The sequence below is a fragment of the Bombina bombina genome, chromosome 2 (genome assembly GCF_027579735.1).
Source record: "Bombina bombina isolate aBomBom1 chromosome 2, aBomBom1.pri, whole genome shotgun sequence".
Lineage (NCBI taxonomy): Eukaryota > Metazoa > Chordata > Amphibia > Anura > Bombinatoridae > Bombina > Bombina bombina.
This window is the reverse complement of record NC_069500.1, coordinates 355,559,729-355,572,818: the sequence shown is the minus strand read 5'-3', so window position 1 is coordinate 355,572,818 and position 13,090 is coordinate 355,559,729. Positions and strand designations below refer to the sequence as shown.

Here is a 13,090-nt window from a genome sequence, read left to right as displayed (position 1 = left end):
ATAACATTGCAATGTTAATTTATTTTAAAATATATACATGTTTTATTGTGTGTGGGTGGTAAGGTTTGAGTGTAATATGTTTTAAGAATAGAGATTAGACTTGATTGAATGTGGTGGAATTTAAGGGGTTTCTGTATGTACATAATCTGAAATAATTCGCCTGCACATTGACTTCTGACTAAAACATTGCTGTGTAAGGTCTCTGATTCTCAAGCTGTGTGTGTTTGTCTCTAGCGCTCAGTTGGCCGGATGAGATACGCAGAGCACGAGGATCTGTCAGACGTGGAGGAGATGGTCAGCATCAGGAGCTTCAGCCTGGAGCAGAAGGTCAGCAGCAACACCTACAAAGGAGACTTCGTTCACTACATGGAGGGCAAAGGTAGCCAAGTACAGTACAATCTATAACAGTGGTTCTCAACCAAAGTGACCTCAAGGCCCGGTAAATTTTAGCTAGACATTTCCAGGGCCCAGTAGTATGTATATGTATGTATGTATGTATATATATATATGTATATATATATATATATATATATATATATATATATATATATATATATATATATATATATATATATATATATATATATATATATATATATATATATATATATATATATATATATATATATATATATATTTTGATCAGCCAGGCAAATAGGACCTGGGCCGAGGGACCAGCAAGTAGGGGGGCCCACAAATGGTATCTCCACGGAATCCTGGTGCATTCCTTAAGCTGGAGTTTTCAGTTGCCCTATCAGTAACTAAGAAAATAAGTGTGGGGTTAGTGGGGGCCCTGGCAGGGGTCTGTCGCTATGAGGGCCATGGAGTGTGGGGTCTGGCCTGGAGGTTGGGTGCCCTTTCTCTGGCCCTTAATGTTGGGGGTCCTGGCTGTGGAGGTTGAGGGGCCTGTTGGGGGCAGGGCAGGGAGGCTAACATGTTCATTTGCATAAAATGTAATACATGTTGGTCAGTGTGAGACAGTGTTCCTAGGGCCTTGATTGGTCTCAGTCTGCCCCTGGTGTGCAGTGGGGGCATGACAGGTCAGGGCCCACCAGCAGGGCTATCACGGCCCGGTACTGGGCCACGGCCCGGCTGTTGAGAAACTAGGATCTATAAGGCTTTTTTATGTAGTAAAGTCACAGGTGTTTGACCTGACACTAAGTGCACGCTGTAAAACAATTAGATGTGTATTGCCTGTCAATAAACCCATAGCTGGTGTAGCCTAGAGCTAAATACACAAACATGCTGTAAGGGACAAGGATGTCGATTTCTTGACTATTTTACATCTTTCTGTTACTCATACAGTTCTTATCATTACAGGTCATGAAACCCACATTTTTTTTCTTTCATGATTCAGACAGAGCATGTAATTTTAAGCAACTTTCTAATTTACTCCTATTATCATTTTTTCTTCGTTCTCTTGCTATCTTTATTTAAAAAGCAGGAATGTGATGCCCATATTTGATTGAGATCCTGGGTTATGCTTTCTTATTGGTGGGTAAATGTAAGCCTCCAGTAAGCAAGCGCTATCCATGGTACTGAACCTAAAATGGGCTGGCTGCTAAGATTTACATGTCTGCTTTTAAAATAAAGACAGCAAGACAACAAAGAAAAATTGATAATAGGAATAAATTAGAAAGTTGATTAAAGTTTCATGCTCTATCTGAATCATGAAAGAAAAAATGTGGGTTCAGTGTCCCTTTAAACAACTTTCCAATTAACTTCTATTATCTAATTTGTTTTGTTCTCATGGTATCCTGTGTTGAAAATGATACCTAATTATGCTCAGGAGATGCTGATTGGTGTGTTTAGCTGACTCCCATTAGTGCATTGCTGCTTCTTTAACAAATGATACCATGAGAATAAAGTCAATTAGGTAATAGAAGTAAATTGGAAAGTTGTTAAAAATTGTGTTCGCTATCTGAATCATGAAAGAAAAATATGGGGTTTCATATCCCTTTAAATATTGGCTCCAACCAGAGAGTCCATTGTGTATTAAAGGTTCACTTTACACTTAAAGGGATACTGAACCCAAATTTTTCGTTTCATGATTCAGATAGAGCAGCAACTTTCTAATTTACTCCTATTATCAATTTTTCTTTGTTTTCTTGGTATCTTTATTTCATAAAGCAGGATTGTAAGCATAGGAGCCGGCCCATTTTTGGTTCAGAACCCTGGATAGCGCTTGCTGATTGTGATACATTTAGTCACCAATCAGCAAGCGCTACCCAGGTGCTGAACCAAAGATGAGGCCCGGCTCATAAGCTTACATTCCTGTTTTTTCAAATAACTATACCAAGAGAACGAAGAAAATTTGATAATAGAAGTAAATTAGAAAGTTGATAAAAGTTGCATGCTCCATCTGAATCATGAAAGGAAAAAAAAAGGGATTCAGTGTCCCTTTTAATATATTTGCCAATATTAATTTTTGTGGAAAAATTGATCAATTTACAGTAGTGCAAAGGGCATAGTTTATTCTTACCCCCTTTTTTTTAAATTTAATATTTATATACTCATTTACCAAGCATTGAGTTGCTGCATAAAACACTTTCTAAACCCTAAACACATCAGGGACTCAGCACTTGATTCCCTGGGATACACATGGACATGCAAGGGCTTAAAGTAACATATCACTCAAAATAGGATGCCCCATTACATAATTAATAAAAAAAAAAAATGTAGTGTGTGTGTGTGTGTATGTGTGTGTGTGTATATATATATATATATATATATATATATATATATATATATATATATATATATATATATATATATATATATACGTTTCGGGGACCGTATCCCCTTCCTCAGACAGTGACACACAGTGAAAAACATACTTTTATAACACAGGTATCCAATGAACACAAACCCCACCCCTAATTGTAAACCCCCCCCCCCGCCAAATGGTAGTCATGACAATCATAGTAAACAAGTCTGTGCTGTGTACATCTCATATGATACAAAACTTGTTGCTTAGTACTATATTCAGATCCTCAAATACACAGAGATGAGGAACACATAACAAGTGCATAAATATTCAACTATTATGATATGTGAAAATACACCAATAGTGATACAAAGGGTTAAACTTATCAATAGAAACATACAAACAGGATATGCTAATGAACCGTTTGCTGACCACCTAAGGTGCGTTAACACTGCTTCAATAGTCAGAATATATACTTAACTGTAGCCCAACTATAGGCAAAAGGAGCACATAGGCGACACATGGAAAATACACATGGACGCCAGGAGTCGTGATCTACCCGCAAGTATCAGCGGGTACACCCGCAAAGGTCCGCCATCAGAAGCGTGGACTGGGAGGACACGTGTCGCTTCGAGCATGCGTGTGACGTCACAGCCGACGATCAGCTGTGTAAACAGAGCCAGCTGGTCCGCTCGTTCCGGCGTGTACTGTCAGTACAGGGCATCGTAAATGTCACAAAAGAGGATCACAGGCATAAATCCCACAGTACGACAAGGGTACAATTCAAAGAGGTGGATGGACAAGATGTGACTGCAAGATGGACTTAATGCACACGACAGAGACAAGAATGATTAGAAAATAGACAAGAAGTAAATAAACACTCGGGTGAAAATAACAATGAAGAAACTAGCGGAAAGCAGCTGTAAAAAACTCAAAATGATAATGTAGAGATCTAAACAGTTAAATGAAGGAGTGATGTAATAAACTGTTGAATAAAAGAGGTGTAATATAATGATCTATTGAAATGGGGATGGTATTAGACATACAGAGGTGAGTGTGTAAATAGCGTAAAGCTGTGATGGAATGATGTAACTACACTAGCAGAGTGTTAAGTGTTAAACAGAACTGGTAGACCACACAACAGGCTGGAAGTGAACAACATGAAGTTGAAATAAACAAGGATACTCGATAGAGCACCAGATAGAGGATAGAAAGTGAGAAACACAAGTGAAAAGAGAAATATATAACACCATAAGAAAAACAAAGGGGAAATGATATACAACAATGAAGGGCAAAACCAACGGCAGTAGAACAGGGAGGGCAAAGCAAAAGGGAAAATTATAACACCCAATGGGGAAAAAGAGATAACAAAAAAAATTAAAATAAAATAAAAATAGAAATAAATATAAAAATAAAATTAAAATTAATACACATAAAGATAGATACAAATGATGAAGCACAGCATTACGTATAGGACAGGCAAATGAGACATGGGAAAGAAAATTAAAACCGGGAGGAGAGGGGGGGGAAACAACAACAGAGGGAGGGAAAACACAACCGACAAAACAACACACAAACTACAAGATAGAGGGAATAGGAGTGAACAAACTAGAGGACCATGGTCCACCTAGTAAGAAAACATGTATAACAAAGCATGGGCTCTCATGTCATGGTGGTGGAACACAGTCTCATCAAGTAGATGCTCTCATTAAAGAAAACAATGCCAATCCAACAAAGAGTTAAGGCCATGTGGATGTATCGTGTTCAGCCGATATGTCCATCTAGCTTCGACCTGGAGGAGAATCTTATTCCTGTCCCCTCCCCGTCTTAGTGGAGGAACATTGTCAATCAACACAAAGCGAAGATCAGTGGTATTGTGGCCAGCTTCCAAGGAATGTCTTGCCACGGGTTGATCACTCTTTTTATTCTAAATGGCAGATTTGATTGCTGATCTGTGATTTGCCATTCTAATTCTGGCGTCATCAGTCGTTTTGCCTACATAGAATTTGGCACAGCTGCAATTGAGTAAATATACCACGAATTTCGTGGTACAGGTCAGCCGATGGCGAATTGTGTATTTCTTATTCTTGTGCGGATGGCTAAATGTGGCCCCCGGGAGCATGGAATTGCAAGTAGTGCATCCTAAGCAGCGGTAACACCCCATCTTCTTGGGTTGGAGCCAAGTGGTATCTCAATAACAGTGAACTGGGTCTGTCTTCATGATGAGGTCCCGTAAGTTGGTGTTCCTTTTATATCCAACTCGGGGAGGGGCCCATTTTGATAGTAGTAAGTTAGGATCCCCTTGGACAATGTGCCAATGTTGGCGTAGGCTCTTTCCAATCAGTCGAGAGTCCGGAGAGAATGTAGTGGTAAACGTCATACGTGGACTGTTCACCTTGTCCACCCTCTGTGTGACTCTGTCATCCATGCAGTTTAGTCTTTCCCGGTTGATAATTTTAGGCTGATATCCTCTATCTCTGAATTCATTGCTCATGGCCTCAAGTTGTTGGGCTTGTTTATCAGTGTCACTGTTAGTTCTGATAACCCTGGTGAGTTGTGCTTGTGGGATTGCCTGTACTAGTGCTCCAGGATGGCAGCTCATCTCATGCAGCAGAGAATTGCGATCGGTGGGCTTCTGAAACAAGGTGGTACCTAATTTTCCCCCGACCTTAAAGATTCTTAAGTCCAGGAAATCTATCGATTCAAGGTGATAGTTGATTTTAAACTTGACCGGGCAGTCTAGTTGTTTAAGAGTCTCAAACCACGCATTAAGTTCAGGTTCTGATCCTGTCCAGATGATGAACAGGTCGTCAAAGTACCTTCGGTAGAATGCCACCTGTTTCTTACTGTAGATGTTCATTATTGTACATTCATATCGCTCCTTGTAAAGGTTGGCCAGTGATGGGGCCACATTCGACCCCATCACCGTGCCTGTGATCTGTTGGTAGAATGATTTTTCGAATGGAAAATAATTCTAGGTGAGACTCATATCCAAGAGCTCTATAAGAAAATCCACAGGGAGACCAATTAGCGGGTATTTATTCAGCGTGTCCCGAACACAGGCTTTACCATCCCCATGGGGTATGATGGTATACAAACTTGTCACGTCAGCAGTGACAAGTATCCATTCATCTTCAATCGTCACTGATTTGAGAAGATCAAGGGGGTGTGATGAATCCCTCAGATAGGATGCCATTTGCCTCACACACGGTTGTAAATAGTGGTCGACATACCATCCCCATTTCAAGTGTTCATTATATTACACCTCCTTTATTCAACAGTTTATTACATCACTCCTTCATTTAACTGCTTAGATCTCTACATTATCATTTTGAGTTTTTTACAGCTGCTTTCCGCTAGTTTCTTCATTGTTATTTTCACCCGAGTGTTTATTTACTTCTTGTCTATTTTCTAATCATTCTTGTCTCTGTCGTGTGCATTAAGTCCATCTTGCAGTCACATCTTGTCCATCCACCTCTTTGAATTGTGCCCTTGTCGTGCTGTGGGATTTATGCCTGTGATCCCCTTTTGTGACATTTACGATGCCCTGTACTGACAGTACACGCCGGAACGAGCGGACCAGCTGGCTCTGTTTACACAGCTGATCGTCAGCTGTGATGTCGCACGCATGCTTGATGCGACGTGTCCTTCCAGTCCACGCTTCTGATGGCGGACCTTAGCGGGTGTACCCGCTGATACTTGGAGGTAGATCACGACTCCTGGCGTCCATGTGTATTTTCCATGTTTCGCCTATGTGCTCCTTTTGCCCATAGTTGGGCTACAGTTAAGTATATATTCTGACTATTGAAGCAGTGTTAACGCACCTTAGGTGGTCAGCAAACGGTTCATTAGCATATCCTGTTTGTATGTTTCTATTGATAAGTTTAACCCTTTTGTATCACTATTGGTGTATTTTCACATATCATGATAGTTGAATATTTATGCATTTGTTATGTGTTCCTCATCTCTGTGTATTTGAGGATCTGAATATAGTACTATGCAACAAGTTTTGTATCATATGAGATGTACACAGCACAGACTTGTTTACTATGATTGTCATGACTACCATTTGGCGGGTTTTTTTTTACAATTAGGGGTGGGGATTGTGTTCATTGGATACCTGTGTTATAAAAGTATGTTTTTCACTGTGTGTCACTGTCTGAGGAAGGGGATACGGTCCCCGAAACGTTACATTGAAGCACGTTTGTTTTGAAAAGACCAGCGAGTGCATTCCATGGATTAGTACTATTGATTTACTGTTTGCACCCTGGCAGCTGATTATTGAAGTGAGAGTGCTCTTCACCTGTATATATATATATATATATATATATATATATATATATATATATATATATATATATATGTATATGTTGCACCGATACCAGTACTAGTATTGGTGCTAATACCAAGTATTTGCATGAGTACTTGCACTCGTGCAAATGCACCGATACTTAAACCAATACCTCCAACTCCTACCCTTACGCCATCTTGTGGCATTTTTCAAGTTGCATGTTCCTATTTCATTCTAAGCTGGAGTGGAGACTTAACTAAAAATTGTTCACTTCTGTTCTGCCAATACAAATTGCTGTTATTTGTATTATTGTATGTCAGAGCAGTGCTCCAAAAGCTGCTACTTTACAGCTGGAAGCCTACCTGGGAGAGATCACTGTACCTCATTCAGACAAACCCCTGAAGTACTGGGCAGTTAATAAACTGAGATTTAATGGCCCAAAATATCTTTCTGATCCATGCAGTAGTGTGTAAAGTAAAAGACAGTTCAGCTTAGCGTGAAGCGTCCTTACTGATAGCAGAAACAGACTTATAGCTGAACATGCAGAGATGCTTCTGTTCCTTAATAGGAACTTGCCACTAACTGTTGAAAAATTATTATAATTGCTAGATTGCTTGTCATTCTGCTAGTTCTCATCTTGCACAATTATGCTCAAAACATACTGTACTCTGAGGATCATCCTTAGCCAGGGCTGTACTGGGAAGAAAAAGCAGCCCTGGAAAAATATTAAGACCAGCCCTATTTTCTGTTTAGTCAGTAGAATGCAAATGCTCCATTTTTCTCCAACATAGGTGTGTCCGGTCCACGGCGTCATCCTTACTTGTGGGATATTCTCTTCCCCAACAGGAAATGGCAAAGAGTCCCGGCAAAGCTGGTCACATGATCCCTCCTAGGCTCCGCCTACCCCAGTCATTCTCTTTGCCGTTGCACAGGCAACATCTCCACGGAGATGGTTAAGAGTTTTTTGGTGTTTAAATGTAGTTTTTATTCTTCAATCAAGTGTTTGTTATTTTAAAATAGTGCTGGTATGTACTATTTACTCTGAAACAGAAAAAAGATGAAGATTTCTGTTTGTAAGAGGAAGATGATTTTAGCAGACGTTACTAAAATCGATTGCTGTTTCCACACAGGACTGTTGAGATGAAGTAACTTCAGTTGGGGGAAACAGTTGGCAGACTTTTCTGCTTAAGGTATGACTGGCCATATTTCTAACAAGACTATGTAATGCTGGAAGGCTGTCATTTCCCCTTATGGGGACCGGTAAGCCATTTTCTTAGTTAAATAAAAGAATAAAGGGCTTCATAAGGGCTTAAAAAACTGGTAGACATTTTTCTGGGCTAAAACGATTGCTTTGCTAAGCATATTTTGCAGATTCTAACTCTTAATAGTTATTATAATCTTGGGGATTGTTTAGAAAAACGGCAGGCACTTTGTTGGACACCTTTTTCAGATGGGGGCCTTTTCTAGTTATAGACAGAGCCTCATTTTCGCGCCACTAATGCGCAGTTGTTTTTGGAGAGCAAGGCATGCAGACGCATGTGTGAGGAGCTAAGAATCACTGAAAAAGCTTATAGAAGGCGTCATTTGGTATCGTATTCCCCTCTGGGCTTGGTTGGGTCTCAGCAAAGCATATAGCTGGGACTGTATAGGGGTTAAATGTAAAAACGGCTCCGGTTCCGTTAATTTAAGGGTTAAAGCTCTGAAATTTGGTGTGCAATACTTTTAAGGCTTTAAGACACTGTGGTGAAATTTTGGTGAATTTTGAACAATTCCTTCATACTTTTTCACATATTCAGTAATAAAGTGTTTTCAGTTTGAAATTTAAAGTGACAGTAACGGTTTTATTTTAAAACGTTTTTTGTGCTTTGTTGACAAGTTTAAGCCTGTTTAACATGTCTGTACCATCAGATAAGCTATGTTCTATATGTATGAAAACCAAGGTGTCTCCCCATTTAAATTTATGTGATAATTGTGCCATAGTGTCCAAACAAAGTAGGGACAACAATGCCACAGATAATGATATTGCCCAAGATGATTCCTCAAATGAGGGGAGTAAACATGATACTACATCATCCCCTTCTGTGTCTACACCAGTTTTGCCCACACAAGAGGCCCCTAGTACATCTAGTGCGCCAATTCTTATTACCATGCAACAATTAACGGCTGTAATGGATAACTCTATAGCAAACATTTTATCCAAAATGCCTACTTATCAGAGAAAGCGCGATTGCTCTGTTTTAAACACTGAAGAGCAAGAGGACGCTGATGATAACTGTTCTGACATACCCTCACACCAATCTGAAGGGGCCAGGAGGGAGGTTTTGTCTGAGGGAGAAATTTCAGATTCAGGAAAAATTTCTCAACAAGCTGAACCTGATGTTGTGACATTTAAATTTAAATTAGAACATCTCCGCGCACTGCTTAAGGAGGTATTATCTACTCTGGATGATTGTGACAATTTGGTCATTCCAGAGAAATTATGTAAGATGGACAAGTTCCTAGAGGTTCCGGTGCCCCCCGACGCTTTTCCTATACCCAAGCGGGTGGCGGACATAGTAAATAAAGAGTGGGAAAGGCCCGGCATACCTTTTGTTCCCCCCCCTATATTTAAGAAATTATTTCCTATAGTCGACCCCAGAAAGGACTTATGGCAGACAGTCCCCAAGGTCGAGGGGGCGGTTTCTACTCTAAACAAACGCACTACTATTCCTATCGAAGATAGTTGTGCTTTCAAAGATCCTATGGATAAAAAATTAGAGGGTTTGCTTAAAAAGATTTTTGTTCAGCAAGGTTACCTTCTACAACCAATTTCATGCATTGTTCCTGTCACTACGGCAGCGTGTTTCTGGTTCGAGGAACTAAAAAAGTCGCTCAATAAAGAATCTTCGTATGAGGAGGTTATGGACAGAGTTCAAGCACTTAAATTGGCTAACTCTTTTGTTTTAGATGCCGCTTTGCAATTAGCTAGATTAGCGGCGAAAAATTCAGTGTTTGCTATCGTGGCGCGCAGAGCGCTTTGGCTAAAGTCTTGGTCAGCGGATGTGTCTTCCAAGACAAAATTGCTTAACATCCCTTTCAAGGGTAAAACACTATTTGGACCTGATTTGAAAGAGATTATTTCAGACATCACCGGGGGAAAGGGCCACGCCCTCCCACAGGATAGGTCTTTTAAGGCTAAAAATAAGCCTAATTTTCGTCCCTTTCGCAGAAACGGACCAGCCTCTAACTCTACATCCTCTAAGCAAGAGGGTAATACTTCACAACCCAAACCAGCCTGGAGACCAATGCAAGGCTGGAACAAGGGTAATCAGGCCAAGAAGCCTACCACTGCTACCAAAACAGCATGAAGGGATGGCCCCCGATCCGGGACCGGATCTGGTGGGGGGCAGACTTTCTCTCTTTGCTCAGGCTTGGGCAAGAGATGTTCAGGATCCTTGGGCGATAGAAATAGTTTCTCAAGGTTATCTCCTGGAATTCAAGGAACTACCCCCAAGGGGAAGGTTCCACAGGTCTCAATTATCTTCAAACCAAATAAAAAGACAGGCATTCTTACATTGTGTAGAAGACCTGTTAAAGATGGGAGTGATTCATCCAGTTCCAATAAGAGAACAAGGGATGGGTTTTTATTCCAACCTGTTCATAGTTCCCAAAAAAGAGGGAACATTCAGACCAATTTTGGATCTCAAGATCCTAAACAAATTTCTCAAGGTTCCATCGTTCAAAATGGAAACTATTCGAACGATCCTACCTACTATCCAGGAAAATCAATTTATGACTACCGTGGATTTAAAGGATGCGTACCTACATATTCCTATCCACAAGGAACATCATCAGTTCCTAAGATTCGCTTTTCTGGACAAGCATTATCAGTTTGTGGCACTTCCATTCGGATTAGCCACTGCTCCAAGGATTTTCACAAAGGTACTAGGGTCCCTTCTAGCGGTTCTAAGACCAAGGGGCATTGCAGTAGTACCTTACTTGGACGACATCCTGATTCAAGCGTCGTCTCTGTCAAAAGCAAAGGCTCATACGGACATCGTCCTAGCCTTTCTCAGATCTCACGGATGGAAGGTGAACAAAGAAAAGAGTTCTCTGTCCCCGTCAACAAGAGTTCCCTTCTTGGGAACGATAATAGATTCCTTAGAAATGAGGATTTTTCTGACAGAGGTCAGAAAATCAAAAATTCTAAGCTCTTGTCAGGTACTTCATTCTGTTCTTCGTCCTTCCATAGCGCAGTGCATGGAAGTAATAGGATTGATGGTTGCAGCAATGGACATAGTTCCTTTTGCACGAATTCATCTAAGACCATTACAACTGTGCATGCTCGGACAGTGGAATGGGGATTATACAGACTTGTCTCCGACGATTCAAGTAGATCAAAAGACCAGAGATTCACTCCGTTGGTGGCTGACCCTGGACAATCTGTCACAGGGAATGAGCTTCCGCAGACCAGAGTGGATCATTGTCACAACCGACGCGAGCCTGGTGGGCTGGGGTGCGGTCTGGGAACCCCTGAAAGCTCAGGGTCTATGGTCTCGGGAAGAATCTCTTCTCCCGATAAACATTCTGGAACTGAGAGCGATATTCAATGCTCTCAAAGCTTGGCCTCAACTAGCAAAGGCCAAATTCATAAGGTTTCAATCAGACAACATGACAACTGTTGCATATATCAATCATCAGGGGGGAACAAGGAGTTCCCTGGCGATGGAAGAAGTGACCAAAATAATTCAATGGGCGGAGTATCACTCCTGCCACTTGTCTGCAATCCACATCCCAGGAGTGGAAAATTGGGAAGCGGATTTTCTGAGTCGTCAGACATTCCATCCGGGGGAGTGGGAACTCCATCCGGAAATCTTTGCCCAAATAACTCAATTATGGGGCATTCCAGACATGGATCTGATGGCGTCTCGTCAGAACTTCAAGGTTCCTTGCTACGGGTCCAGATCCAGGGATCCCAAGGCGACTCTAGTAGATGCACTAGTAGCACCTTGGACCTTCAGCCTAGCTTATGTATTCCCACCGTTTCCTCTCATTCCCAGGCTGGTAGCCAGGATCAATCAGGAGAGGGCTTCGGTAATCTTGATAGCTCCTGCGTGGCCACGCAGGACTTGGTATGCAGACCTGGTGAATATGTCATCGGCTCCACCATGGAAGCTACCTTTGAGACAGGACCTTCTTGTTCAAGGTCCATTCGAACATCCGAATCTGGTTTCCCTCCAACTGACGGCTTGGAGATTGAACGCTTGATTTTATCAAAGCGTGGGTTTTCAGATTCTGTAATAGATACTCTGATTCAGGCTAGAAAGCCTGTAACTAGAAAAATTTACCATAAAATATGGAAAAAATATATCTATTGGTGTGAATCTAAAGGATTCCCATGGAACAAGATAAAAATTCCTAAGATTCTATCCTTTCTACAAGAAGGTTTGGAGAAAGGATTATCTGCAAGTTCTCTGAAGGGACAGATCTCTGCTTTATCTGTTTTACTTCACAAAAGACTGGCAGCTGTGCCAGATGTTCAAGCATTTGTTCAGGCTCTGGTTAGGATCAAGCCTGTTTACAGACCTTTGACTCCTCCCTGGAGTCTAAATCTAGTTCTTTCAGTTCTTCAAGGGGTTCCGTTTGAACCCTTACATTCCGTAGATATTAAGTTATTATCTTGGAAAGTTTTGTTTTTGGTTGCAATTTCTTCTGCTAGAAGAGTTTCAGAGTTATCTGCTCTGCAGTGTTCTCCTCCTTATCTGGTGTTCCATGCAGATAAGGTGGTTTTGCGTACTAAGCCTGGTTTTCTTCCTAAAGTTGTTTCTAACAAAAATATTAACCAGGAGATAGTTGTTCCTTCTTTGTGTCCGAATCCAGTTTCAAAGAAGGAACGTTTGTTACACAATTTGGACGTAGTCCGTGCTCTAAAATTCTATTTAGAGGCTACTAAAGATTTCAGACAAACATCTTCCTTGTTTGTTGTTTATTCTGGTAAAAGGAGAGGTCAAAAAGCGACTTCTACCTCTCTTTCCTTTTGGCTTAAAGGCATTATCCGATTGGCTTATGAGACTGCCGGACGGCAGCCTCCTGAAAGAATCACAGCTCACTCC

The 13,090-nt window shown here is 41.0% G+C and overlaps 1 protein-coding gene across 3 annotated transcripts in view; it reads left to right on the top strand.

The window, feature by feature from the left end:
• Positions 1 to 13,090, top strand: part of KDM2B (lysine demethylase 2B) — a 1,014,988-nt gene that overhangs the window by 7,180 nt on the left and 994,718 nt on the right. For all 3 annotated transcript variants that reach the window (XM_053701743.1, XM_053701744.1, XM_053701742.1), the window contains exon 2: positions 235 to 379. In XM_053701743.1, the coding sequence (XP_053557718.1) occupies positions 235 to 379 (145 nt within the window). The remainder of the gene's footprint in view (positions 1 to 234; positions 380 to 13,090) is intronic.